The sequence below is a fragment of the Parasteatoda tepidariorum genome, chromosome 5, assembly GCF_043381705.1.
Source record: "Parasteatoda tepidariorum isolate YZ-2023 chromosome 5, CAS_Ptep_4.0, whole genome shotgun sequence".
NCBI lineage: Eukaryota > Metazoa > Arthropoda > Arachnida > Araneae > Theridiidae > Parasteatoda > Parasteatoda tepidariorum.
In genome coordinates this window covers 86641879-86668609 of record NC_092208.1, presented here as the reverse complement: position 1 = coordinate 86668609, position 26731 = coordinate 86641879, and the positions used below count along the sequence as shown (strand labels likewise).

At 31.2% G+C, this 26731-nt stretch overlaps 2 protein-coding genes across 6 annotated transcripts in view; one reads left to right on the top strand and one right to left on the bottom strand.

The window, feature by feature from the left end:
• The first annotated feature begins 1130 nt into the window (after window positions 1–1130).
• Window positions 1131–14086, top strand: LOC139425550 (uncharacterized). Its single transcript, XM_071180744.1, has 2 exons — window positions 1131–5054; window positions 13356–14086. Exons 1-2 carry the CDS (start codon window positions 4744–4746, stop codon window positions 13870–13872), a joined length of 828 nt encoding a protein of 275 aa, XP_071036845.1. The 5' UTR covers window positions 1131–4743; the 3' UTR covers window positions 13873–14086.
• Window positions 14087–17799: 3713 nt separating this feature from the next.
• The window catches only part of LOC107450476 (cytochrome b5), a 66260-nt gene continuing 57328 nt past the window's right edge, over window positions 17800–26731 (bottom strand). For all 5 annotated transcript variants that reach the window (XM_016066278.4, XM_071180742.1, XM_043044447.2 and 2 more), the window contains 3 exons: window positions 23853–24201; window positions 20761–20889; window positions 17800–18768 (listed from right to left, as the gene is read on the bottom strand). In XM_016066278.4, coding sequence (XP_015921764.1) covers window positions 18718–18768; window positions 20761–20889; window positions 23853–23981 — 309 coding nt within the window. In that variant the 5' untranslated portion in view covers window positions 23982–24201 and the 3' untranslated portion in view covers window positions 17800–18717. The remainder of the gene's footprint in view (window positions 18769–20760; window positions 20890–23852; window positions 24202–26731) is intronic.

The following is a 26731-nucleotide window of genomic DNA, read 5'->3' as shown; positions in this document are numbered from 1 at the left end:
ACTTTTTATTTCAAAATAGCTAAAAAAAAATTTTCGAAATATTTTTTTATATTGTAAATCTCGAAACATCACTTTTCAAAATCATTCGAAAATCTTATCTTATTAGCGTTTATTTCTGTTGAAAACTAAGCGCTTACTGGTTTCTATTCTTTATTTCGTATGATTCATTTATGATATTATTACAAAATAGGATTTCCTGCAATTATTTTCAAATAAAATATTTTTTACTTTTTAAAAAAAGAAGAAAAAACATTAAATTTTGTGTAAGGAATTCTGACTGGGCCCTGACTATTTTCAGGGTCTGAAACAATTGTCCCTGTGTATACCCATCTCTTGAGTATTAGTTGAATTATCATTAGAACTAAAACATCTTTAATGATCTTTACAATGATTTTCTGAATCAATTTTACTTTTATGTTTCTTTGATTTGACAGCCGTCACCATGGTGACGCTCTTCACATTTCATATCACGTGATAATCGAAGATTTTTATATATATACATGTTATTATGCATAATTTATTATTGCATAAAAATACGTGGTAAGATACGTTTTTAGCAACACGTGCGAAATTAGTGGAGCTTAGTTGCGCAAATGATGACGCATCCCCCGTATAACGACGGCACTACCTTCTCGGGTTATTTTTTATTCTAAAGAAGGGGTCTCCAACCTTCTTGTACCTTAGAGTAAATACTAGAATATCGGTTGAATATCGGGCACCATTTATTTTTTCAAGATAAATTTATTGTTGGTAAACATAGGTAATAATACACACTACATATAATGGGCAAAAATGTAATTTTAAAAATTAATTTAACATATGAATATAATTAGTATTAATATTCTTGTGTAAAATAAAGGATAACTAAATTACTTGCAAAACGTACGAAGTATAAAAATTATTTATGAAATATATAAAATACAGTCAGTATGATCTTTGGCATTGCATTTCACTGATCAGTGCTTCATAATTGGGAAAATATGATGAAATTCCTGCTCGCAAGCCATCGTCAAGGTGTTCATCTGTAAGTCGTGATCTATATTTTGATTTTATGATATTCACTGTCGAAAACAATGATTCACGCAAGTATGTGGAACCAAAAAAACGACTTTATTTTATATACTTCTCTTTGTAAGAATGGAAATTTATGTCTGTCAATTATTTTCCAGAATTTCTCATCTGATATAATAGTTTTGAGGATAGTGTCATTCTGGAGATCCAAAATTTCTATCTCCACTTCTTCTCTCCTTACTTGAAGAAATTCTGAAATGTATGTTGCTATTTCGGTTACGTATATTTGATTGGTAAAAGGATTTACAAAAAAGGTGACCATAGGCTCGATGATACTACATTGCTGAAAGGGGCTCTTCAATTTGAACTTGAGGAAGTTGAAGGTTGATAACAAATAGTGATAAGTCAATTTCACTGTCGCCTATCATTTTCTTCATGTTTGGAAAATGCGCAAGAGGCTTCCACAAAACTAGCTTTGCTCTGAACGAGTTTATATAGCCCCTATCATTCCTTGCTATATGTGTGTTCTTTCCCTGCAACTCCAAATTTAAATTATTTAGTTTTTCCATTATGTTTGTTACGAAAGACAAATCTGCTAACTAAAGATCTGCTCAGTTCTAAAAATATATGATTTTTGGCTACAAGATAATTTTTTATTTCTTCAATTAAATACATAAATCTATGAAGTGTTTTATCTTTACTGAGCCAGCAAATTTCAGTAAGTAACATGAGGTCAGTATCATCAGGATTTTGTAACAGGGCGTTGAAAAGTCAATGTTGCAAAGGAGCTGCTCGAATTAAGTTGGCTATTTTGGTAATAATTTTCTTTACGTGTCCAAATGGTAGTACTTTACCGCACAAAACTTCGTGGTGGATAACGCAGTGATACGACATAAAATCTGGAAGTGACCCATCTTTCATGCAGAGAGTAATTAAACCGTTCACGTTTCCCACAATTTGCTGATGTCCCATTAGTGGTTATAACAGACAGTTTCTGGGGAGGCATATTTATCAAACTTGCATATGTTATAAATGTTTTATAAATATCCTCACCTGTTGTCCGTCCTTTCATATTTTTAGTAGCTCTTCTTTCTTCTGTAAAATCAGTAAATACCATTCTCACCATATCTGCTAACTGTGCTGTGCCTGCTATGTCTGTAGACTCGTCAAATGGTAGTGAGAACCCCTCACATATTTCCAAATCACTCTTCAACTACGCTTGCATATCTTTTGAAATAGCCCCTATTCTTCTTGTAACAGTATTATCTGATAACTGTAAGTCTTGTATTGTTGACATGATCTCACGTTTGTTGGAAAATCCCTCAAATAAGCAATCAGCACTAGTAAAAAATGCTTCTTTTAACAACTGACCATCCTGGAAGGGATTTTTCTTCTTAGCGAGCATATGAGAAATTTTTAAAGAAGCAATAGTGGCATTTTTTGATTTTATTTTAGTACTTGTAAAAAGTGACTATTGAACAGAAAGATTTGATTTTAACTGCTCTGTTTTCTTTTTTTGCTGATTTGATTTTACTACTCTATTTCTTTCCTGGCGATTTCTATTTTGGTTGTGTATATCATCAATGTTGAAAAAGCAAAAAAAAAAAAAAATTAGAAAAAAAATGCGTAGCATTTTATAGGAAAATGGAAAATTTAAATATTTAATCGTTGGCCACAAGCAGCGACCGACCGACGGGCGCCATGGTGCCCGCGGGCATAGTGTTGGGACTCTTGAAAGTATACAAGACTTTTTTAAGTGATCAGAATTTCTGAAACAACGATTACATCAAATCGCACTTGATTTTCCGCATACGGCTTGCACCGACCACAGTGCTGACGTAAAATGTCTTCAGTGATCGACGGATCATGGACTAGAGTCCCCTTGCTAACCGTGGGTGTCATCAGGCTAACCGTGGGTGCTTAGTTTTCCTCTCCCTGTAACGTAGATTTGGGTCAGTTTCCATTCCATCAAAAAGTCCTCCATGAAGGCTAATTTCTCTCAATATCCAGGAGTTCCCTTGTTTTCTTTCTGGATTGCGCTACGGAGTTGAACATTAGTAGTTGTAAATCCATGAAATTGGATCAGCTATTCAACGACTGTAATAAAATGCAAAATAAAATCGCACTTGATAGAGTTATTGCTGAAAAGAACCAAAAGTTCTATGAATGTGGAATCATGAAGATGCAAGAAGGGTGGGAAGAAAGGAGAAAGATATTTGAATGATTCATCAATTTCACAGAGAAAAAAATAATCTTATTTCAAGCTAAAAAATCAGAAATTATTTGCTTGCCAACACAATATATAAAAGGCAGGGCAGTCATAGGGTTTTCTAGAACCTGATTCATAGACCCTGAGATGAAATTCATTGCACCCGCATAAATATAATATAAGTGAGGCATAAAAATTCTATTTTTTCCTATTTTATACCTTCTTGAAAGGAAAATTTTTAAATGATGATTGTAATAAATGATAGTAATAAAACTACTTTTTATTTCAAAATAGCAAAATTTTTTTTTTTGAAATATTTTTTTATATTGTAAATCTCGAAACATCACTTTTCAAAATCATTCGAAAATCTTATCTTATTAGCGTTTATTTCTGTTGAAAACTAAGCGCTTACTGGTTTCTATTCTTTATTTCGTATGATTCATTTATGATATTATTACAAAATAGGATTTCCTGCAATTATTTTCAAATAAAATATTTTTTACTTTTTAAAAAAAGAAGAAAAAACATTAAATTTTGTGTAAGGAATTCTGACTGGGCCCTGACTATTTTCAGGGTCTGAAACAATTGTCCCTGTGTATACCCATCTCTTGAGTATTAGTTGAATTATCATTAGAACTAAAACATCTTTAATGATCTTTACAATGATTTTCTGAATCAATTTTACTTTTATGTTTCTTTGATTTGACAGCCGTCACCATGGTGACGCTCTTCACATTTCATATCACGTGATAATCGAAGATTTTTTCTTAATTCTATCGTATCGAATATATTTAGGTTTCCTTCCTTGTTTTACATACCAAATAATATATTGCTTCATTTGAGTCCGTTTCTTATCACGTAATTTTCTTTAGAAAAAGTTCGAGAAGCATTTGAGGATGAGCAATAACTTCTGGATAATCCTAGCAGTCACTTCGTAACAAATAATTTCGCAGTAGAAATATAACTGATGAGACCAATGTTTGAAAGTGCTTGCCAAATTAATAGGCAGTTATCAACTAATATTTTGGCAACATAGGCCTTATATAGAATTCATCTGTTATTTAAAATCACTATTTAGCATGGATAGGACCTATATTTAATTGCTTAACTGGATCTCGATCCATCAGTCCCGAATTCTGATCCCTCGGATTGATCCAATTTTAAACCTAACCAATTTAAAATTATAATTCTGTTTGTCGATAAAAAATCTTCTTACCGACGAGACGTTTTTTCCTTCAAATTCTTTACTTGTAAAATAAGCCATAAATTGTCCAATATGCGTGGTATGAATACAATTCATTTGAGTATTTCTCTCGTTTAAAATGGAATTTCCAGATGTTAAATTAAATTAACCAATTAAAGAAGTTAAACAAATTTAAAATTATCATTCTGTTTCTTGCTAAAAATCTTCTTACCGACGAAAACGTTTTTTTTCCTTTAAATTTTTTATTTGTAAAATAAGCCATGGATTTTCGAATGTACATGGGATGAGCACAATTCCATTGGGTCTTTCTCTCGGTTAAATGGCATTTATAGAAGACCAAAACGGTCGGGCCATCTTGCAAAAATTCCTAGATTTGCTGCACACGAAACCACAGTCGAAAGAAGATGTACAGAATCTACTCTACAAGTTACCAGAGTTGAAATTGAGGCCTGAAAAAATGGTTGACGATTTGATAAGTGTCAGCAAAGGGTCGTCCTTTCCTTATGTGAATCCCGTGCCGAGTTCCATGGCTCACGTCAGCATTCAGCAGCTCAGTAAAGTGCACATTGATTGGAAAATGCTCACACTAGACAGACCTGAAACCATCCTTGAAACAAGCATTTTCTCACGGTAAGTTTTTGTTTAAGTTTTTTTTTTCTCAACAGAAAATGAAAAATATGAAAGGATTAGCATGTGATGACTGAATTTTAAAAATTTAAATTACTAGGATGCTCCTCCCACTGCTCCATCCCCACATCAACCTCCGTGGTTTCCTCGCTTTTATTTTATTTCGTTTTTAAAAGTAAGCATTTTCCACAAAAAAAAACAATTAACATTTTGCCAAAACCTATGCAATTATTTTATGTAGTTTTATCTAAGAAAATTATGTTCATTGTAACGAAATGAATGATTATCTGGATCTGAAAAAAAATCTAACTGTATTTAAAAAAAAATTAAATTTAAAGATACAGATTGAGTGACACAATAAGAATCAGTAAGTAAAAAGTAATTTTATTTGTTAATAATATCTAAAGACACACTTTCATCATATAACAGTCTGAATTGAATTCCGCTTGAATTTAGAACAGTTTGAATTGAATACAGCTTGAATTTATAACAGTCTGAATTGAATAAAGCTTGAATTTATAACAGTTTGAATTGAATAAAGCTCGAATTTATAACAGTTTGAATTAAATACAGCTTGAATTTATAACAATTTAAATTGAGTACAGATTTCATCTCTCTTGAGATTTTTATAATTTTAAAAATTTCGCTATAAATATTAAGATTTATATTTAACAACAACTAGATTTTTATTTTATAATTAAAAAAATGTATTCAATTTTTTGTTACTTTCAACATTAAGTCGAGCACGAGCTTATAAAATGAAGATCTCGAGAGAAATAAATTTTCTTTTTTCAACAATGAATATAATCCTTATTTAACGCAAATAAAGTGAAAAAGTTATTCGTAAAAAAACATTTTAACCTTCAAACAAATTAGAATTTTGAAAAAATAAAACAACTCGTATTAATTTCAGAAAAGAAAATTGCTCTTTCAGACAAATTTTCAACTCAATAGTTGCGTTTCAAAGGATAGCAGACAGGCACGCATGGTACTTTTCATAAGTTTCACTGTTAATAATTCTCGAACATATGTTATATTTTAAATTTTATTTCATCGTACTCCTAGTACATTTTTCGACGCATTTTTGTAATTTCAAGTTTCTAACTCTTATAGTTTTTTCGCGTCAGAACAAAATTTAGCGTAAAGTTGATCCCCCAAAACAACGGCAACGGTGCTGACGATTTTTGAACATAAAGACGTTGAAATTATTACACACATTACAATAATTGATACACAATATTAAAGAAATTTTTTTTTCCCGTTACGAACGAAATGATCTTACGACCAACATCTAGTCTACAATCATATTTGTTCGCAATACTTCGTATTTTCATACAGTTCATGGATCTCAATACAGAACGAATACATTATTTAATTGTTCTTGAGGTGTTTTCATTATCGGTGGGTTCATAAACTGTGTGTCTGGTGCAATTTCGTACAAGATATCATGGTGTAAGGTCTGAAGATGGTGGTGGCTTTGTGATTAAGAATAAATCACTAGTTACCCTCATGCTCAGGACACTCTTAATGAACTAAAAACATTCGAACGAAAAAAATGGATTTTTTTTGTGGCATTAAAAGCTGTTGGTAATGTGAAACTGCCATAAATATTGAGTGAAATTTCCAAATGAGAGAATGCAATTAATGGCAGATCGGATAGATGTTTGTCGTTAAGCAACTTAAGCTCACACATTGAACATTTGCGACTGTAAAAAGAAAATCATTTGTGCATTATAATTATTGTAATACGTATAATGTTTGTGTGTGTGTTACTGTGAATGACCAAAATTGGTGGTTGTTGACAATCACATAGTCACTTTGTTAAATGTCCGAAACATATACTAGGTCTAGTTAAGTGCCACTTTCTCGGTATACATTAGCATGGTTTGTCCTACATAAATCTTTTTTTAAAAGGATCAGCGCTACTGACCGGTATGCCTTACACTGATGATTTTTTAAAGTTAAGTGCCACTGCCCGGTATGCATTTAACAGGTTCTCCGAACACTAATGTTTTACTTAATCTATCCTTAGAAGATATTAAAATATAGAATGAATATGATAATATCAACTAATAAATTAATATCAAATCAGATATAACAAATATTTCGAGCATTCACCAGATGTGATTGTTGATATTCCCCTGATTTGGTCATTCCGGATAACATATGTAATTTAAATTTGGTCAATTACTTGCCCTAACCCTAAAATAAAGATTTTAAAAACTATGTTTTTCAAGTGAACTAGAACTTAAAAAAAGATCTCTATATTTGCTTGATGTACTAGAAGACTGCTCTCTGCTGGTTTTACTCACAAACCACAGTAATTGTTTTTCATTCATCGTTGTTTTTTTTCTTCCCTAAATCTCAATGTTTTTCACAGAAAGAAGTAACAATTTGTTAGCAAAATATTCAATAATTGTTATTTTATAAAAAGAACATTTGTTAATATGCTTTTTGGCGCCATTGGCGATTTTTGCTGGTATCGGCAACTCAGTTCTCCACACACTTCATTTTCTTTTAGCTCTCGTGCTTATCATTCTCCGTTATTTAACTTTGATTTGATAATTATTGTTTTATGGTTAATTGTAACCATATTTCGGAATACTATGATTCATTCGGAATCATTTAATAAATTTTTTAGTCATTGTTATTTTTGTTTACAATGAAAACTGTTGTTACTGTTTATGAGTTATTTCCTTCAGTTATTAATTACCACCCATGGATAATAACTTTTTAAGGGAGGTTGTACTCTCTGATGTTAATCGTAAACGAAGGGAACGATAACCTGGATTTGAAACATAATCATCTGTTCTTGAAAAAGAAAATTTGACCTAAGGAATATAAACTGTATGACTCATACATAAGAATACATAAATTAGAAGTAATTTTAGTCGTTAATGAGACCAATAATGGTTGAAATAAGGAACAGTGTTCTTTCTCTTGTATTAGGCTTTTCTTTAAAAAAAAATAATAATAATAACAATTTCGCTATTCGCGATCGCAACGAACTATAGGGGGCGTTGTTGTATGAGACGCATACCTGCGATTTCTATTTGAACCGTCATTCAGTTACTCTGGAGACGTCTTTAATGTAGCGTGTAGCATTGTAACGTTCCTTCTTTAATGTGGCTTATTAAATTTAAAAAAGAAAAATGTTTGATATCCTTTCTTATACAACCGAAAACAAGATGGTATATCTTTTTTTTTTTAAAGAAGGAACATCCAAAACACATCTGAAAAATATTTGTAAATAAACAGAAAAAAATATGTATCTTCTTATTAGAGTTAAAACCTAATGCCTGAGAAATAGTTTTACTAAATTTAATGATATAACCTGAAAGGCCGATTTAAACTTTACATTCCATAGTTTTAAGAATCATATTACTTCAAACATTAAANCGTGTTCTGCTTCAATGTTTGGCATGTTCTGGTTAGTTTTTTCAAGTTCTTCAACTGTTCCTTAGGGAAATTTTGATTTTTATTTGCTGCTAAGAAAATGGCGTCCGTCATGGCCGATGATTTGGATGGAACTAAATGAAAACGTGATAAATTAATGTCTGATATTTACAGGCTCCCGATAGAGGGCGTACTCGAGCGTTGCGATCGCGAATAAACATTGAGATCTGACAACTTTTCATTCATATCTCTATTTTGATGCTTTTAACATCAACTGGAGTCTGAGGTTATAAAATAAAGTTCTTGAGAGAGAAAAATAAACTTTTTTAGAACGATGGATAAATAGGCAACTTTTAAAGCAGAAAAAAAATTATAAAATGAAAAAATAAAATAAAATAAAAGAATAAAATAAAATAAAATGAAAATAAAACTATACGGAAAAAGCTCATTAAATTACAATAACTTTGGGACAAATTGCAATTTCTAAAAATTAAAAAAAAAACTTGCTTTTAGTTATCGAATAAAACGGGTTCTTTCAGCGTCAAATTTCAACTCCCTATGTATTTCAGTAGGCATCGCACACCGATTCTTATTGTACTTTTTACATCAAGTTTAACGAGTTAATAACTATTGAACTAATTATCGAATGTTCCATCATACTCCACGTACATTTATTTACATCCAAGTTTCTCAAGTTTCCACGCTTTACAGTTTTTTCACAACAGAAAAAAAAATGTGAAATGAAGAAAAATAAAATACAAAAATTGGTCGAAAAAACATTTGAAATTGCAATATACTTTGAAGGAAAAAAAATTAAGTTCATCAAAAAATATGGCCTTTTCAGCATATCAAATTCTACTGCTGCATGTATGCGATCTGCAGAGCGGCCTGCATGATATTTTTTACTAGACGTCTAACAATTGCTAATTCTCAAATTCATTCTCAAATATTTTATTTATTTCATCATACTCTCCGTACATTGTTTTACACATCTTAGTTTCTAGGTTTTATAGTTTTTGCACTGGAAAACAAAATGCAACGTTAAGTTGGTTATCCTCTAAAGCACTGGCAAAAGCACCATTTACGATATTTTAATATGGAGAGAAAACAAAAAAAAATGAAACTAAACATTTTTGAAAGACGTGTGGTTTTCGAAGGTGATAGAAGTTCATTAGGAAAGTGGCACTAAATATAAAAAGGAGAAGTCCAGCTGTTCGAATACGTAACTAATGCGGGGAATTGCTCGGTGTGGTACCTGAAAAACAACTTACAGGGTGAGCAATATACCCAGACTTAGTAGAGCATCATATGTATTAAGATCCAGCGCATGCGCATAAGAAGTAAGGTAACAGTCAGGAGATAAGTCATCTGTGAATCGGTTGTTGGATAACTCTACAATGCGTCATTCGGTATGCTGCCTTCCGCCAACCGAACTTTTATTTTTTCTTTCTGTGTCAAAATGTGTTGGCAGACTTAATCAACATGGATGATATAAATGCATCCTCAAACAAATATCTTAAGCAATAGTACAGTACTGCTTATTAATAGTGTGAAAATTCAGAACAAACCAACCAGAAACAAAAAGAGAAAGCTTTCTTCTTCACCAGTAGTGATTGGGAGGAGAGGAGGATGCAAACCCGATTCAAGAATCTGTGCTGTTGTTCCCCTAAATGACGTTTTTTCCTTTATACACGGGAACCACAACTAACTTTGGGGGCTGGTTTACATTATGTCTATGGAAACTAGACTTCTTTCCATATATATATTCTTTGGTGGTAAACCCTACGTATTCAGGTCTCACTAAACAAGTTACTTTCTCGTTCACAGTTTAAGTTAAAAATTGGTTTTAAATTTTTATTATTATTATTTCCTTCTTTCTAGGTTTGTGTCGATTTATTATTTTTTTTTTTTGAAGTGATACTTCTTATGCGACTTCCAACAAGGTTGCTTTACACATTTAACACTACATTTTTATTGGCCGAGAAATCACGTGGTAGGATCCAGTTTTCCCTCATTCATTTCCATATTGTTTTGGTTCTCACTAGCATAAAAATAATAAAAGTCATAAAAGTATTGTTTTTCTATAAATATTTTAGTTTGATTTGATACACATATAATTTAATAGGGTAGTATTTTTTATTTTCAAACTTAGTGGATAACAATTGTAAAAAATGAGTGAAAACAATCCCACGGACAATGCGACGGATTTAAGGTTATGTCAAGGTACGTCTCTTGTGAATATCAATTGATTGTTAGGTTTTCTCTTTTCTAATTGCCATTTATATTTCACCAAATGCAGCCATGAGGGATATTAAATTATTTATTGCAAAATCTTTATTGCCACTATCCACTGCAGGTTCACAAGCTCTGGCAGACGTTACTGGTGAAGAAATTGATTATTGTGAGCGGTCTGTTATCCTTGCAGGAGATTTTAATGTGAATTTCTCGTTACCTGAAGCTGAAACATTATTAACCTTCCTTAAAGACAAATTTAGATTTGAAATGATAAATGGTAGGAATGATCCAACAATCAAAGGGGTAACTACCATTGATGTAGTTTTTGCAAGAAATATTGAAAAAATAGAACTCAAACATTTCGTATCTTACTTTAGTTATCATAATCCCATTGTAAATGTTATAGATTTGGATATTTCTACACTCGAAAATGATAATAATCGCATNCAAGAAATATTGAAAAAATAGAACTCAAACATTTCGTATCTTACTTTAGTTATCATAATCCCATTGTAAATGTTATAGATTTGGATATTTCTTATTCATTGTTAATGATAATTAAAAGATGCGATCAATTGTGAATTGTAAGCATTGTTAATAAAGTTTGTCTTAAAGAAACAATATGATTTCACTAAAAATCAATTTCTACCCCTTCCTATTTTCATTTCCACATTACGAAGTTTCACTTCTTCCTTGCGGAGGGAGGAATTATTTTAATGTTGTAAAGTACTCGAGTTTGAATTCTAGATAAAATTTGAGTATTACAAACATTTTAAGGACAATAAATTCACAGATTCGAAGGTTAGATAAATAAAATAAAATAATAATAAATTAAAAACGAGTAAAATAAAACAAAAATTTCAAAAACTGAAAGAGAGCTGAAAAGGAGGAAAAGAAATCCGAAGGAAGCATGAGTAGAAGTACATAAAGAAGCTTATGAGTGCAACCTTTTTTTTTATTACTTTGGTTTAATAAAATCAATATTTAAACACATCAACAACGCCAGAATTTTGCACTGATATAAATGGTGCTATTATAAAAAGAGTGATTGTTTATCACAGTTTGATTTAAAAATTGTCACCTACAATTTAAGATTCTTCTAAAAAAATCGTAATTCCATGATTAAACATCAAAATTAGAAGATTTATTAGTATTCTATCACAATTTCGACAACTATGCTTTGTATTTCCGAGATAGAAACTATAGAATGAAACAACTGTGCTACCATCAGTTTTCATGTTTTTGATAGAAACTATTTGTAACTTGCCAAATGTGCATTTTCTTAATTTGTAAATTTTGTTTGTAAGTAAAAATTTGTCATATTAATTTTAAGCTAATTGAAAGAGTACACTTTTAATTGTTTGAGAAAGAAAAATGATTTTGTGTGTTACCTCTTTTGTCACAAGTATCTGAAAAACAACCTGTATACCTTGAAAATCACCTCATCAGCCTGGTTGATTTGAAGTGAATTTTGAACAACCTCAAAAGGAGCAGAAATGTATATAAAGTAACCTCGCACACCTCAATTACAACCTTTACGAGGTATAATTTTTATTGCTGTTTTCTCAGCAACCTTAAGTATACCTCAAAACTACCTCAATACCTCTAAAATACCTCAAATCAACCTCAAATATACCTTAAATTTTCGTAAGGGAATTCTGACAGATAAGTGAATACAACATAGTTATCTTATTTATATAAAATTATAACTTTTATTATATTTTTCACTTGTAAAGTTAGTTGCTACACTCTGTTGCAAGTTAAGAAAAAACCATTATCTCTATTGAAAGAGACTGTTTGCATCTAAGTGCATGCCAAATGGATGCTAAATTCTCAGCACGAACGTATATCAACATCGCCAACTCTCGAAACGACATTTTACAGCCTTCTTTTTGCTTGTTTTCTTAAATTACGTGAAATGATGAAACTGAAACTTATTAAATGAAAACTATTGTTTTTTTTTAAATAGGAATTGATGAAAATTATACCCAAAAATCATAACAAATATGCGTCTTTTTGTTCGCATTTAAAAAAAAATTGATAGAAAAAAAATAAATACTGCTTCTTGCAGACGATTTTCTTTTACAGCGAAACAAAAGTAAAAATTCTTCATCTCGCATTTGATTTGTTAAAAGCATGTCAGCATAAGACGTGCTTTTTTTAGTGGTCCAATCATATCCAATGTTCTTGCAACGTCATATAGTTTTTTATTTTTGAAGAACGAATGTTCTCTTTAATTATCGAAATATGTCGCCAAATCTAGTAATCCAGTAAGACTACGAAATTACAATCCTTTTTTAAAAAATTATATGATAGTGTATATGATATATATCTTAAAAGATAGCACGAATAAAATTTCTGTCTGACAAGTTTAACTTTTTATATTGTCTTGAAAGCATATTTATATGATTTGATAACCAAATTAAACGGAACTATATGCATTCGAGGATGATTACTGAAATCCTATATCGCAATGGTGTTTTCTTAACTTGGAACGGAGTTAAGTAGGTCTTATAGTTTTTTAAAATTATATATATATATATATATTTTTTAATAATGTTTCCTGCAACTAAAAACAACAGCTGCTCTACGGAGATTTCAAGCAACATACACACGTTGAACCTGCAGCAAACCATGAGAAAATACTAAACCTCACTATTATCTTTTTTTCAGGATTGTATTTCTAAATAAAATCTCGTTTGAGTGTGTGGAGAGAGAGAAGAGGAGGAGGGAGAGAATGAGCTCTTTTAGATGGAAGAGATCTTTGATTACGAATTTCGATAAGGAAGGTGATTCCACGGACGAATTTACTTACGAATACTACAGTCGATTTTTTGGTAGCCACGACAGATCTGCACAGGGCGTCGAAGAAACTACGAAACCTCCACCAGCACAACAACCAATCAACAAGCTGGATCAACAGGCTATTCGACTGCCTCAAGAACAAATCAAAGATGCAGTGCCCGAGTCGAAGAAACGCAAAGTAAGGCGAAAACCGAGAAAATTGAAAATAAAGCGAAAAAGAAAAAAGCAGCTGATAAAGAAGAAGAGGAAGAAAAATATTCACAACACAGAACAAAAAGGTGGAAAGAGAAGAAAAAGAAGAACTGTACCCAAAACTTCAATTCAACTGTTGAAAATAACGGAAAAGACTCAAAGAAAGAATAAAACTGTGAAAATAATCAAGTAGCGAAAATTCATCTATCTTCATCACGACTTTACATTCATTTTAAATGCTTTCGTGCGAAATGGTTAATCAATTATAATATACCAGATTCTGTGATTCTGACCAATCTGTGGTATAGACTTCTTCTACTTCCCTTAATCGACATGAACGTTGATGCTAAAATCACATGTATACACATTTTATCTGTGAAACTATTATATAAAGAAATATAAAGGTTGCAAGTTTCGTTTTGGCTTAGATTTTCTGCTTCTATTTTTATACATATATTGTACAAAATTGAACATTAAATAGGATGTTGTTGTTTCTAATGCCACTTGCCAATATCAGCAAGCCTGCTTTGTGAAACCTAGCGAATTTAAGACACAGAGTATCTTTCTTGTTTCTTTTTCAGTGGCGCCGTTCATGGCCAAGAATATGACTTCAACCACACACACGTCACATCTCGTTTATATCACAGCCCCATTAATACATCCATTCATTCATCCACAGATCATAATTTTGACCTGAACCAGATAACGATCAATCCCCAATTCAGTACCTCCAGAGATACACAGCCGGACCTCTATTTAACGAAGTCGCTAAATTCCGATAATAAGTTCGTTATATGGAAAAATCATAAAATAGAAAATCACCTTTTGAAATACTTAAACAGCACAAAAAGGGTTTTAAATTCATAAACACTAGACATAATTAAAATAGCAATTGATGCACCTTTATCCTGTAAACTAGAATCTACTATTTATTTTATAAATCTTAACCATAAAAGAAATCTGCATGTAAAGCAAGAATAGAGCAAAGAATTATCCAGCGTTACACTATCATGCTGCATAAATTTTTAACTTAAAATATGGTAAATTTATGCATAAAATTACAGCTGCATTTATTATAAAAGTAATTTTAAACGTACATTACCACATGCGTTCTTAAGTTTAATTGTTACTTATAAAATCCGCTAATTTAGTCTGAGTTTTTCGTTTCAAATGCAAACAAAAAGGGAAAGGGATTTTACTGCTTTCTCTAAAATAACTTTTAAAGAAAGCAGTAAAACATTACATATAGCTCTCTGAACTATAGCTTTACCCTTATCAAATAGCTATGATGATTCAACTATAGATGAAACAAATATGGCAATAGTTGAACTAAATAAGAAATTTTAACTTGCTAAGGTAAAGAAGAAAAAAAATCATCAAAGCAATAAATTTTGCACAAAAGTAATTTTTTTCTTCACAAATCATGATTTTTTATTGTGTTTTTTAATTTTCGGTATAAGAATTTTACGAGATTTTGTATCAGACTTTTTTTTTGGATTGTTATGCAAGGAAAAAAAACAAAACTTGTGAATGATGCTGTAAAAACTAATGCAAGAATGCAATAATTTTCTCACAAATGATGAAAATGGCAAACAATGTATTTAACAGATCGTTTCCTGAGACAATCAAATATGCAAAATTTTTACTAAATCCATTTTCAGGAAACAATACTTTAAGTTTTAATTCTACTTAAATTGTTCGTTGTGGTTCCCTAATAAAAATTGTTGTTATTAAAAAAAACATAATAATTCTTAATTTTTCAACAAGTGTTCCATCTTCATGGTGAATGATGATTATTCTGTAATTGTGCAAATCCAGTGGATAATCTGTTTTAGTATTGCTTGGAACAAGTTCAGGGAGTGAGAACATCAGTCCCTAGCAGCAAAATAACTTGCGCCCACATTGGACCAACATTCACGAATCTTGGCTCAATAAGGGTTCAAAGGGTCTTTATTTTTCCGACATGGGCCCTATATAGAATTTTAAGATTCACCCGATATTTTACTGCCACTTTAAAACCAATATCGGCCCTACATAGAATTTTCAGACTCACCCGATATTTTAGTGCCACTTTAAAACCAATATCAGCCCTACATAGAATTTTCAGATTCACCCGATATTTTACTGCCACTTTTTATTGAGCCCTATATAGAATTTTCAAATTCACCCGATATTTTACTGCCACTTTAAAACCAATATCAGCCCTATATAGAATTTTCAGATTCACCCGATATTTTATAATCATTATTCAGACAATATAAGTCCTATAGTAGTGCTATATAGGCCGATATTGATGCTGCGTAGGACCAATATTAAAAAATCTAGACATCCCAATATTGGTCCCTCGGAACATGTTCATGTAGGACCCGTATTGAGCCAATTTTGAGCCAAACTGGGGCCAAGGTATGTTGTTGGGAATATTGTAACAGCTAAGAGACATCCCAATCGTACAGTGAACAAAAAAATAAAGAAACATCCTGAATAAATTTTGATCCAATAATCGGATTTTCAAGTACTCAATCTTCAGGATTCAGCGGGGTTGACCTCAAAAATGCTAATAAGTTAATGAAAATGATATGTTAAGTTACGAAATTTGACACAAAAACTTACTTTCTCTAAATAAGCATAGATTTCTTTCGATAGAATTAAATTTCTGATCCTCAAAATATTAGGATCACCGCAAACTGTGAAATATGAAACCGATTGTTTGATCAGGAGAATTATTGAAAGTTTGGACCCCTCAATATTAATTTTACTTCTTGCGTGTTTCGTTAAACTTCGAGAACTAAACAACGGAAAAATTTTGTACACAGTTACAAAATTCGTTTTTCGAAAGATAATTTCCTAGTAAAAAATTATTTTAATTAGTATTAATTTTTTTTTAATTTAGTGATAGTCGGAAAAAAATGTGAATTATAAGATATACGAATTTTAGCATAATTTAGAGAATGAAATTTTAAATGAAAAAATACAAAGAAATTGATTAAATAGTTGTTAAAAAATTTGATTAATAAATATAACGATTTTTTTAATATTAGATTTAATATTAGTCAGGAACTGTTTTACCGATTTCGTTTCAATTTGTATTTTGCACTGTGCATTAGGGATTGTAAAGCTAAGAAAAATGGAATGACAACTGGTTTGATCGCACATTAGGCGTTAACGTAGCACTTAGGCTACATTAATTGGCTATTGATGTCAATACATCGTTAATGATAATCCGAAGGCAAAACTGACGCGCACTACATGGTCAAATATTAGATAGGTGGGATTATAGTGATACAAATCACAACTGAAGAAGGCGGGATGAAAAACAAAACAGAATTAATTTGATCGATAAAGAAACTTGAAAATGCTACTAATAACAGCCTTTAAGCTCTTCTCTTTTCTTGTTTTCAATCTAACTTAAACTCAAAGCCGCACATTATACGTAAGCGTCTCACTAAAGCTACATTAATTGGCTACTGACGGCAATCTAAGATATATCGTAAATGATAATACGAAGAAAAACTGACTCGCACTACGTGGCCACATATTAGATTGGAGGGCTAATAGTGAGACAAATCACAGCTGAAGAAGGCGGATTGAAAAATAAGACAAAATCAATTTGATCGTTGAAGATGTTTGACTAGATGAAGTTAGTTCAGCAGTTTGTTTAGATGAAGACTTGAAGATGTTTCTAATAACAGCCCTTTAACTCTTCTCTTTTTTTTTAATCAAACTTATTTGGATGTTCAGTCTCGTCTTTTTTTGCAAACAATTTTATTAAATTTTGATCGTGTGTTTGTTTTTTTACTTGCTTATATATTGGATTCGTAATAACCTATAATGAGCATATGTTTTTTCACTTCCTTTTTGACAAGGATTCTGAAAATGAAAGTTAAAGACGAGTATTGATGAATACTCCGTATTTTTGCACCTGATTAATATTTTACAGTTAACTTTTGAACTAAATATGCATTGCATCGTATAAGAGATAAAAAAAAATGCATTTTTATGAGACCTGCTGAGTACATAGAATTTGTTCGCATATACTACAGCTTATTAAAAAAAAATTTGTAATAAGAATCATAAGCTTAACATGACCTGTAAGAAATTCAACAGTGACACACATAGAAACTTTAATACAGATAAAATATTTTTATTTAAATAAAATTACATTTTAAAGAAGTACGTTTATCGTCAAATTGAAACTTCACGTGTCCAGTTATGTCCAGTGTAAGTGTCTTCAATGATCAAAGAATGGTTCAATGTATAATTGAATATGAGGCGACATTTTAATGAAGAAAATGAGAGGCTGTTTGTGCTTTAGAAAATTAGAGGAAATTGAACACATTCACTTTTTTCAATGAAGAAATAAGGATGATATGCGAATAGATATGTGACGTTTAGGAACAAAAACTGAGACTTCTCGGAGAATGATCTTATTTAACTATTGAACGTTCATATATTTTCTCATGCAGTTAAATTTCTGTCATCTCAGAGGAGGAAGTTAGTAAAAAGCACATGTTCTCATAATTGAAGAGTATTTCATTCGGCAACAAACAGTCAATGAGTAATCTTATTAAACCTGCCTTTTTACGGCAGTTTAAAATGCCCAGAGTGAGAATGGTACGAAGCGAACAGTTTAAATAAGCGCGAGTAATTTTAAGATTTCTCCATATAGCAGCTTGAGGCCAACTATGATTTTTATTTCTTATTATTATCGATGACTTTTTGACTCAAATTTGCTATTAGGTCCATTAGAACCTTCATCCATGCAGCTCTTTAATTACTTCACCATCTCTCTAATTTGTTCGTCACGTGGTTTAAGAGTGTCTCCAAGGCATCTTTTTTCAATGAAAACAAAATGATGAGGAATTGAACACTTGCACTTATTTTCAGCGAAGAAAATGAGGTAGGATTTTCAATGAAGAAAATGAGAGGAATTGAATGTTCGTGCTTTAGTCCGTGAAGAAAATTCGAAGAAATTGAACACATGCACTTTTTTCAATGAAGAAAGAATGATGAAATGTGAATATAAATAAAAAGTTGGAGGTCAATCTGCCACTACAACTTCTTGGGATACGTTACTGCGAATTCTCTCATGCTGAAAAAAAGAAAGAAAAATATAATGATTATTAAATTAACAGTTGACATGCAAGCATAAAAAGAGTACAAGAATCTGCCATGCGTGCATCATTTCCATATTCAGTCACAAAAGTTTCTACAGATTTTCTGTACTTGGTGTTCAAACTAGACTCCGGACTTTTTATCACTTTAGTGTAATTTTGATGTAAATTTATAATCGATAAAGTAGGGTTTGTTGTTCAGACATCCGGTTACAGATCGGGGCCAGTGGATCGAGGCCGTCTTACTGACGGCAGCTCTCCTGGACCCGGGTTTGATCTCCGTGCGTTAGCCTTGTAGAGTGGGACTAGGGTTGCCAGAATGTAAAAATAAAAAATACTGCATCTTTTATTTTTCGAAATCATCACTAGATGGAGTGACTAGAAGAAAACGAACGGTTGGCGTATTTTAAAACTTGTTTTTTAGTTCAAAACTAGAGTGGCGCTTCTTCTCTTTGATTTAAGAATTGTAAAAAGAAAAATAAACAAAAACATACCACTTTTTTTAAATAAAAAAAATACTATGAAAAATACTACATCCCTATTTTTGGTGAAAAAATACTACAGTAGTATTGACAATACTGCATATGGCAACCCTGTCTGCGAATCGAGTTTTTCGTGCTCCCTTCGAATACGCACTTTCGCTACGTGGAAGCTCTTGAGTGCTTTCTACAATTTCGTACACGCACAGAGTTCATCAAATGATGCTTACGTAAACCCTCTGCGGGGGTAGAGCGATACCTTTAAGACCTTATTTCTGGCATTAATACAGAAATACGTATATCATTATTACCTTCTCACAATTTTAGCCCCCTTCATTTTATAAAACAATGTGTTGGTGACCACCGGCTAAGTTATCATAACAAAAAAAAAGTTCTCTTGGAGATGGGCAGGGTTTCTCTGTCTTTTATTAACCCTGCCTCGCACTTCCAAAGAAAGCACCTTTTTTTACTACTCTTCTTTAATGACCCTTTATTTCCATGTTTTATAACAATTTAAAACAACGTTCAGTGTTATCAATAAAGTTGCACTTCACTTCATATTCTTTTTGCAAAAGCTTGTTACAATTCGGGACTTGCTGTTTAAATATTCCTGTAGTAGACATTTTTTCATTCCGTAAAGTAGAGCTAAGTGTAATTCTGTGGACGAAGACAATCTATTTTAAATCGAAATAGTTGTTTATAGAAAAAGAGATGTCTATTCCATTCAGAGCCGGATTATACCTTTCGTAGGCCCTAGGCATAGCCGTTTTTGGGCCCTCCCCTCCTTCCCCCACTCCTCCCCTCTTTTCAAAATATATGCTAAAATTTTCTGGCATATTTTTTTTTTTTACATTTTTATTAATATGGATTTTAATTTTCAAATTTGTTTATCGAACTTTATCTGCAATACCGACATACTGCCGAATCCAAAAATCCCAAAAAAGTTGTATATTACATCATAAGATTCTGCAAAATAATTTATTACCGAAAAATATTATATTTTTATTTGTATCTTCATAATTTTGTGCAAAATACACTTGTTGTTTTTAAAGCTAAATTACTTTTGCCAACAAATTTTTTTCTCCCAAGTTTTTCGTAGGCCCCTGAATTTCGTAGGCCCTAGGCACGTGTCTAGTGTGCCTATAGGTTAATCCGGCCTTGATTCCATTCCATTAATACTGTTTGATTAAAACGACAAGCTTTGCTTATAACGACAATTTTATCAGCTGTTATGAATTGTCGTTATGACGGACTTTTATTGTACTTTGGATGGTTATAAATGGATTATGCTGATATTCACTTGAAAATATAAACCTTTTCGGTCAGTCAGAATAACAGAATGCGGCAAATTGCTACAATAAAAAGAATTTACAATATTCAATTTCAACAAAGGAGTTTACGATAATATGAAGACCTGCTTCTCATTGCAGAAGCAGGTTTGCAGAGAGAAGCAGCTGAGTGACGAGACAAATGAAACTCTGTATGACTAACCTGTACCAAGATGCCGATGCAGAAGGGTTCCAGTAGCTGGAAAGTGCCCTCGTGATGTCCAGCACCAAAGAAGGCGAGTGTTGCATCTCTACCAGCTTGTTCTATCAACACATCTTTACCACCCGGATGCTGTTTCAGAAACAAAAATAAAACATTCGTTTTTTATTGTCATTCGAGTATAATCGTGCTAGAACAGAGAAACATAAGTTTAAGAAAATAATAATTAACTTAAGGAATTAGTTAATGGACATTTTAATAAAAACTGTCTTTTTTTTATCACCTTCCCATACGTATAATTGATTGCTGAATTTGTTTTTAATTTAGAAATTTCGGGCTTCCTCGCAGTATATACTACGCAAAGTAAAAAAAACTAAAGGCTTAGAATATATTTGAATCTCATTATTCGATTTTTGTGCACTAGGACTCAATCATAGTGGTTCGAGGGCATTATCTGAAATATGCTCATTAATTAGCGCATGACAATTTAAATAACATAAATAAATATTTTTCGATTTTTTTTTGGGGGGAGGGGGATTTCAGGGTCCCAATTGATCAGGAAAGCAGCCAAAAGTTAGGATCTTTTAATATAAATTTTATTATTTTGCATTATTTGCTATGTCTCAAGAACTTCCACAGTGAATGTTAAAATTTCTGCCTACGATTATAAAATTCGTTTGTCTTATATAATTTTACGTTAAAATTAGTATGTCTTAAATTTCAAAAATTTTTCTGCTATTATTAAATAAAATAAATAATAAATATTAAAATAATTTTTTTAAAAGGAATTATCTTTAGATAAACGAATTTTATAACTGTATACAAAAGTTCGGTTTGAAATTTCTCGAGAGTGTAATATGGAAAAAAGAGATATTGACATTAAGGAATATAAACTTTCAACTGTCTTCCTGACCAAACTTCTAGGACAATTGCGTTTCCATTTCCAAATACAAATACAAATTACAAATACATACATACAAATTACATTTCCCGAGTCGCGGTGGCTCAGGGGATAGAGCACTAGCCTCGAAAGGAGACGCCCGTCTTAGAATCCCAGCGATGTCTGGTCAAAATGAATTCAGCACTCAGTTCAAACCGAACACAGTGTGGACGTAAAATATCCTCAGTGGTAGACGGATCATGAGTTAAAGTTCCCTTGCCGTTAGGGTTAATACTGTTGGTGGTTTTGATGTTTTTCCAATCCATGCAACGCAAATAGAAGTTAGTTCCATCAAAAAGTCTTCAACGAAGGCAAATTTCTTCCATTACTTGATCCAGGAGTTTAAGTGTTTTCTGGTTTGGGTTCAAATTTACAAGGCTAATGGAGTTAAACATTGGCAATCGTAAACTCAAATATTGGGACGGCAGTTCAACAAGGGTTACAAAATGAAATAAAATTACATTTACCCTCAATATGTTGAAAGTGAAGAATCCAAATCCATATGAAAATTTTTTTTATGTATTCGTAGAATGTACACTTTTGTGTCTGATTTCATAACTTTAACTATCACTTGCACTAATTAATTTCCATGTTTAAGTTTAAGGTCCTCAAACCATTAAGGCCAAGTGGTAACCCGATTATTGTATCAAAAGTCAGTTGGATTTTTTAATTTTTAATTTTCCGTACTGTTCTTTCTTCCATTAAATTCTACATTCAATGTCATTCAAGTGTGTTCAGTAATATATGTTTCTTTAGAAAAAAATTATGTACATAAGGGAACGCAAATTAATATTTCCGTTGGGAAAGAATAGACGAAAGCCCAGTGTTAACAAAACACTACTAAGGAAAGCGAAATCAAAATTATAAAAAATTTTATAATTTGCGGCACTAAATTTCATTAGGCATCTATTGGTTTTGATGTCTTTAGTTTCGCTTTCCTGACTCATTCAAAAATTTCGATAGTATTTTTGTTTCTTCCTCGATTGGCAAAGATTCTGAAAAAAACATATATTAATTAAAGAAACGATTGAGTGAACTGCTCGTCAACTTATCCTAACTATTCTGAGCTTTTACAAGATTCATGATAAATTCAGTGAATCCAAAGGAGGTGCTGCATATGAATAAAGCACAATTTAAGGTAAAGAAATGGACATATACTATAGTTGAATCACTCCATCAATCATAGGTACGAGTTTTCTTCTACTAAAATCATTCAACACGGTTCTAGATCTACCGACGTTTGACATTGAATCGTTTCATTAAAATCTCTCTATATATATTTCTCTTACACGGCGACAAAAAAGCCTCATTACAACTCCTCGAATGACAATACTAGAAAATCGACCACTGATTGCCGCTAAAAATGTCACATGCCAAATCTAGATGAGGTGGCTCAACATATAGCGCTTTTAAAAACGGAAACTGAAATAACCAGATAGAGCATTCTCACCAAGTGTGATCTGTTGATGACAACCTAAACAATATGGAAATGAATGGAGAAAAACTGGATCCTACCACGTGATTTTCCGGCCAATAAAAATGAACCGACAACAATGGAAAACGGTGTCAGACCATTACGATTTTATGTTATATAGAGAAAAGTTTTCCTAAAATACTAATTTTTTTTTTTTTTTAAAAAGTTGTTATATGGATTTGAATGATTGTTTTGAATTCTTAATTTTGTGCATTTGCAATGTACCTAAGTTAGTAGCGAGCGAAGCGAGCTTGGTTCAAACCATATAAGATTGCGTAGCAATTTTCGGCTGTTGGCGAGCGTCAGCGAGCATGGGGTGCAGCCCACTAGCTTCTAATAATTTAGTGAATGATCTTCCTGTTACCATTTTAAATAATTTTGAAATCTATTTTAATATATTTTTTACATCTTGCACCCAATTCTCCCCCACCTGTTTTTTTTAAACCTTTTTTATTATCTTGTTCAAACTCTTCCCCTATTGATTAAATCATGTGCTTGTCTAGTTTCTGTCATTTTATGCTAATATAAGGAAGGTTCTTGGCTATAGTTTAAGTAAGTACTTTTATTTTTGTTTTTCACATTGGTTACCATTCAAATTCAGTTCTTTACAGAACCTTTTTCATTTTGTTCCCTTGCTTTTCTTTTATTAATAAATAATAACGAATATAGAAAAAAAATTACTTGATCTAAGAAAGAAGTGACGTCATACACATGATCGCCCACTATAATCCAGCAATCGTCAGGGTGGCAGTGGCGTGACACCTCACTCAGTGTGTAAGGATGAGACAATCTTTTCTTCATTTCACTCATTCCTCCCCTTCTCTCACTTAATATCGAACACACACCCACGTACACATTCGAATATTTTTCAATGCATTCTATCTGCTTGAAATAGTCTTTTTAAGGGTATTTCGAAGAAGTATCCATGATCAACGGCTTTTAAATGTTCATTTCTTTATATCGAAATCAAGGAATAAATGATGCAATGAATATTATGAGTGCATGGGAGAAGAAACATGTATTGATAAACCTAAAATACAAAAAAAAATTAAATTATCAAATAAATGCTAATCTTTCAAAAAAGAAAAAAGCACAACTGAGCTACATAATTGTTGAAATATACAATCAGGCTTCAAAAATATAGAATGACAAAAAATAACTTGGATAAAATTTAAAACCAAATATTTATGTCACAATATATCAGAAATTCATGAAAAAAAATAAGCTCCTCGGCTAGAAATATCATAAAGAAATCTAAAACCTAAAATGGACTTTCCAATAGGATTATGCTCCAACAAACAGAGCAGAAGATACTCACGACCAATACATTTTTCGACTTTTACAGCACAGAAATTGCCACCCCATTTACCAGACTTAAGTTCATTTGATTTGTTTTTGTTTGATCCATCATAAAATTGCTCGGAAATTTTGAGCTAAAGCTCATAATAGGATGGCATTTCCATAAATAGCTTTGCGCATGATAAAGTGAGTTATGGGCCATTAGATAATTTTAAATATACATTTACTACTATTACGTTTACAATTATACATTGAGGTCAAAGGTGGTTATTTAGCAAATATGTTATAATAAGCAATGTTTTATGTTTATTTAAAAGTTAGGATGAGATATTTAGATAAGCATTAACATTATAAGTGTGCGCAAGTTCTTTTCTTCACAAACACTTTTACTTAAGCATTTATATTTTTAAAAATCTTCATGATGAAGTCTTCTAACGGTAAGTTTCATACGACCATCAATATGAAATTATTTCTATTCCTTTCAAAGATTCCTTTCAGAATGAAGAAACGGACACCTTAAATAACTTTTGACCAAATTTTGAGGTAATAACAAACAATCTTTATATTTTGAGAAGTAAAATTTAAATATGATTCTTATGATATATAATGATGATAATATGATATATAAATTTGATATTTTATTCCCCTAATGAAATTTAAATGTTTTTCAAATTTCACTATATCTGAGGAACCAAAGAAGTAAACCAAAAAGCTTTCGCAAGTAATTATTAAATACATTTCTCCAATTATAATTTCATCCAAAATATACATATCTGTATTTTTTTAAATTATTTCTTATTTTGCATGACTTGTCCTAATAATGAACTTAAAATTGGACTATTAAGAATATAAGAATTCTTTTACATGGCTCCAAGCTACGTCATTTGAGTGTACACTTACAAAACTCAAAACTTAGCAGAATCCCAGTCAAATAATTCTTGAAAATTAAAAATGTAAAGATACAATTTTTTAAATAAATTTTATGAATCAAAAATGCATTCTGCTCAAATTTAAGGTTTAATGAGCAAATGTTATTATAAAATATAAGAAATGAAAAGCTTCAATTGAACTCGTGTTATAAAATGATTATGCAAGATAATTAAATGCTACTTATTTTCTATTTTGTGATAAAAGATGAGATCACGTTTCTGAAGAAGTGGAATAAAGGTCACCTTAGTCTCTGCCAATTCAGTGGAGCAAAAATATAACAAAAGAGTCGGGAGTGTTGCCAAAGAGGAGAGAACAATACAGAAAAATCTTGTGGTAGAAGGACAGAAATAGAAAAGGACCTTCAACAGACTTTCTCTCATTTATAACAACACTCATTTCTTACGAAGAATATTCTTCTTCATTCAAATCTGCACACGATAAATAAAATGTATATTAATTTTCTCCTCACCATGAAAGAGTCTTGCCTATCATATTACTAAATATTATTATTATTTATAATACTATATATTGCGATATATAGTAAGATATTTTTTTAGCATACTATATTATTTTATAACTATGTATGGTATAATATCTAGTAATATTATACTATTATATTGTTGCATTGTTGCATAATTTGCAAAATGATGCAATGTGATTTATATATATATATATATATANTTTTAGCAGTGTTCAAACTTACCAGAATACAGAGGGGAAAATTACATATAATTGGAAAAAAAAAATATATATATATATATATATATTTGTAATTTGAAAAAAAATTCATTATGTAGAGTCTTGACGTTATTGACTTTATTAGAATCTTGATGGCTTAAAATTTTTTTTTAACCAAAAGCAGTCGAAGAATAAAATAGAAAGAAAAACATTTTTTTTTCAGCATCCGTGGAAATCAAAATAAGAAAGAAGACGAAATTACTAAGAGCAAAACTGAGACGAAATTATAAGCTCTAAATAAGATAAAAACACGACCATTTTTCACCATTTGAAAGTATAATAATAAGTTGTTTAGATAACACACGTTGAATTGAATTCATTACAGTTACTAAATATTAGAGTTCTAAATGAGATAAAAACACAAATGTCTCTCAATTTGACGAAAATCAAATAAGTTAAAATCAAATATAAAAAATTACTTAACATTTTAGAGATTTTTTGAGTGTGGGATATTCTTACAAATATCGGATCATATAATTTAAATAAATTCCACTCTACAAAACAATGAAACATGATAAAAAAACGGTCATCAGATGTTAGCAGACTATTTTTAAAATTCTTGTATATATAATGTTAAACAGGAATAAGTTTTG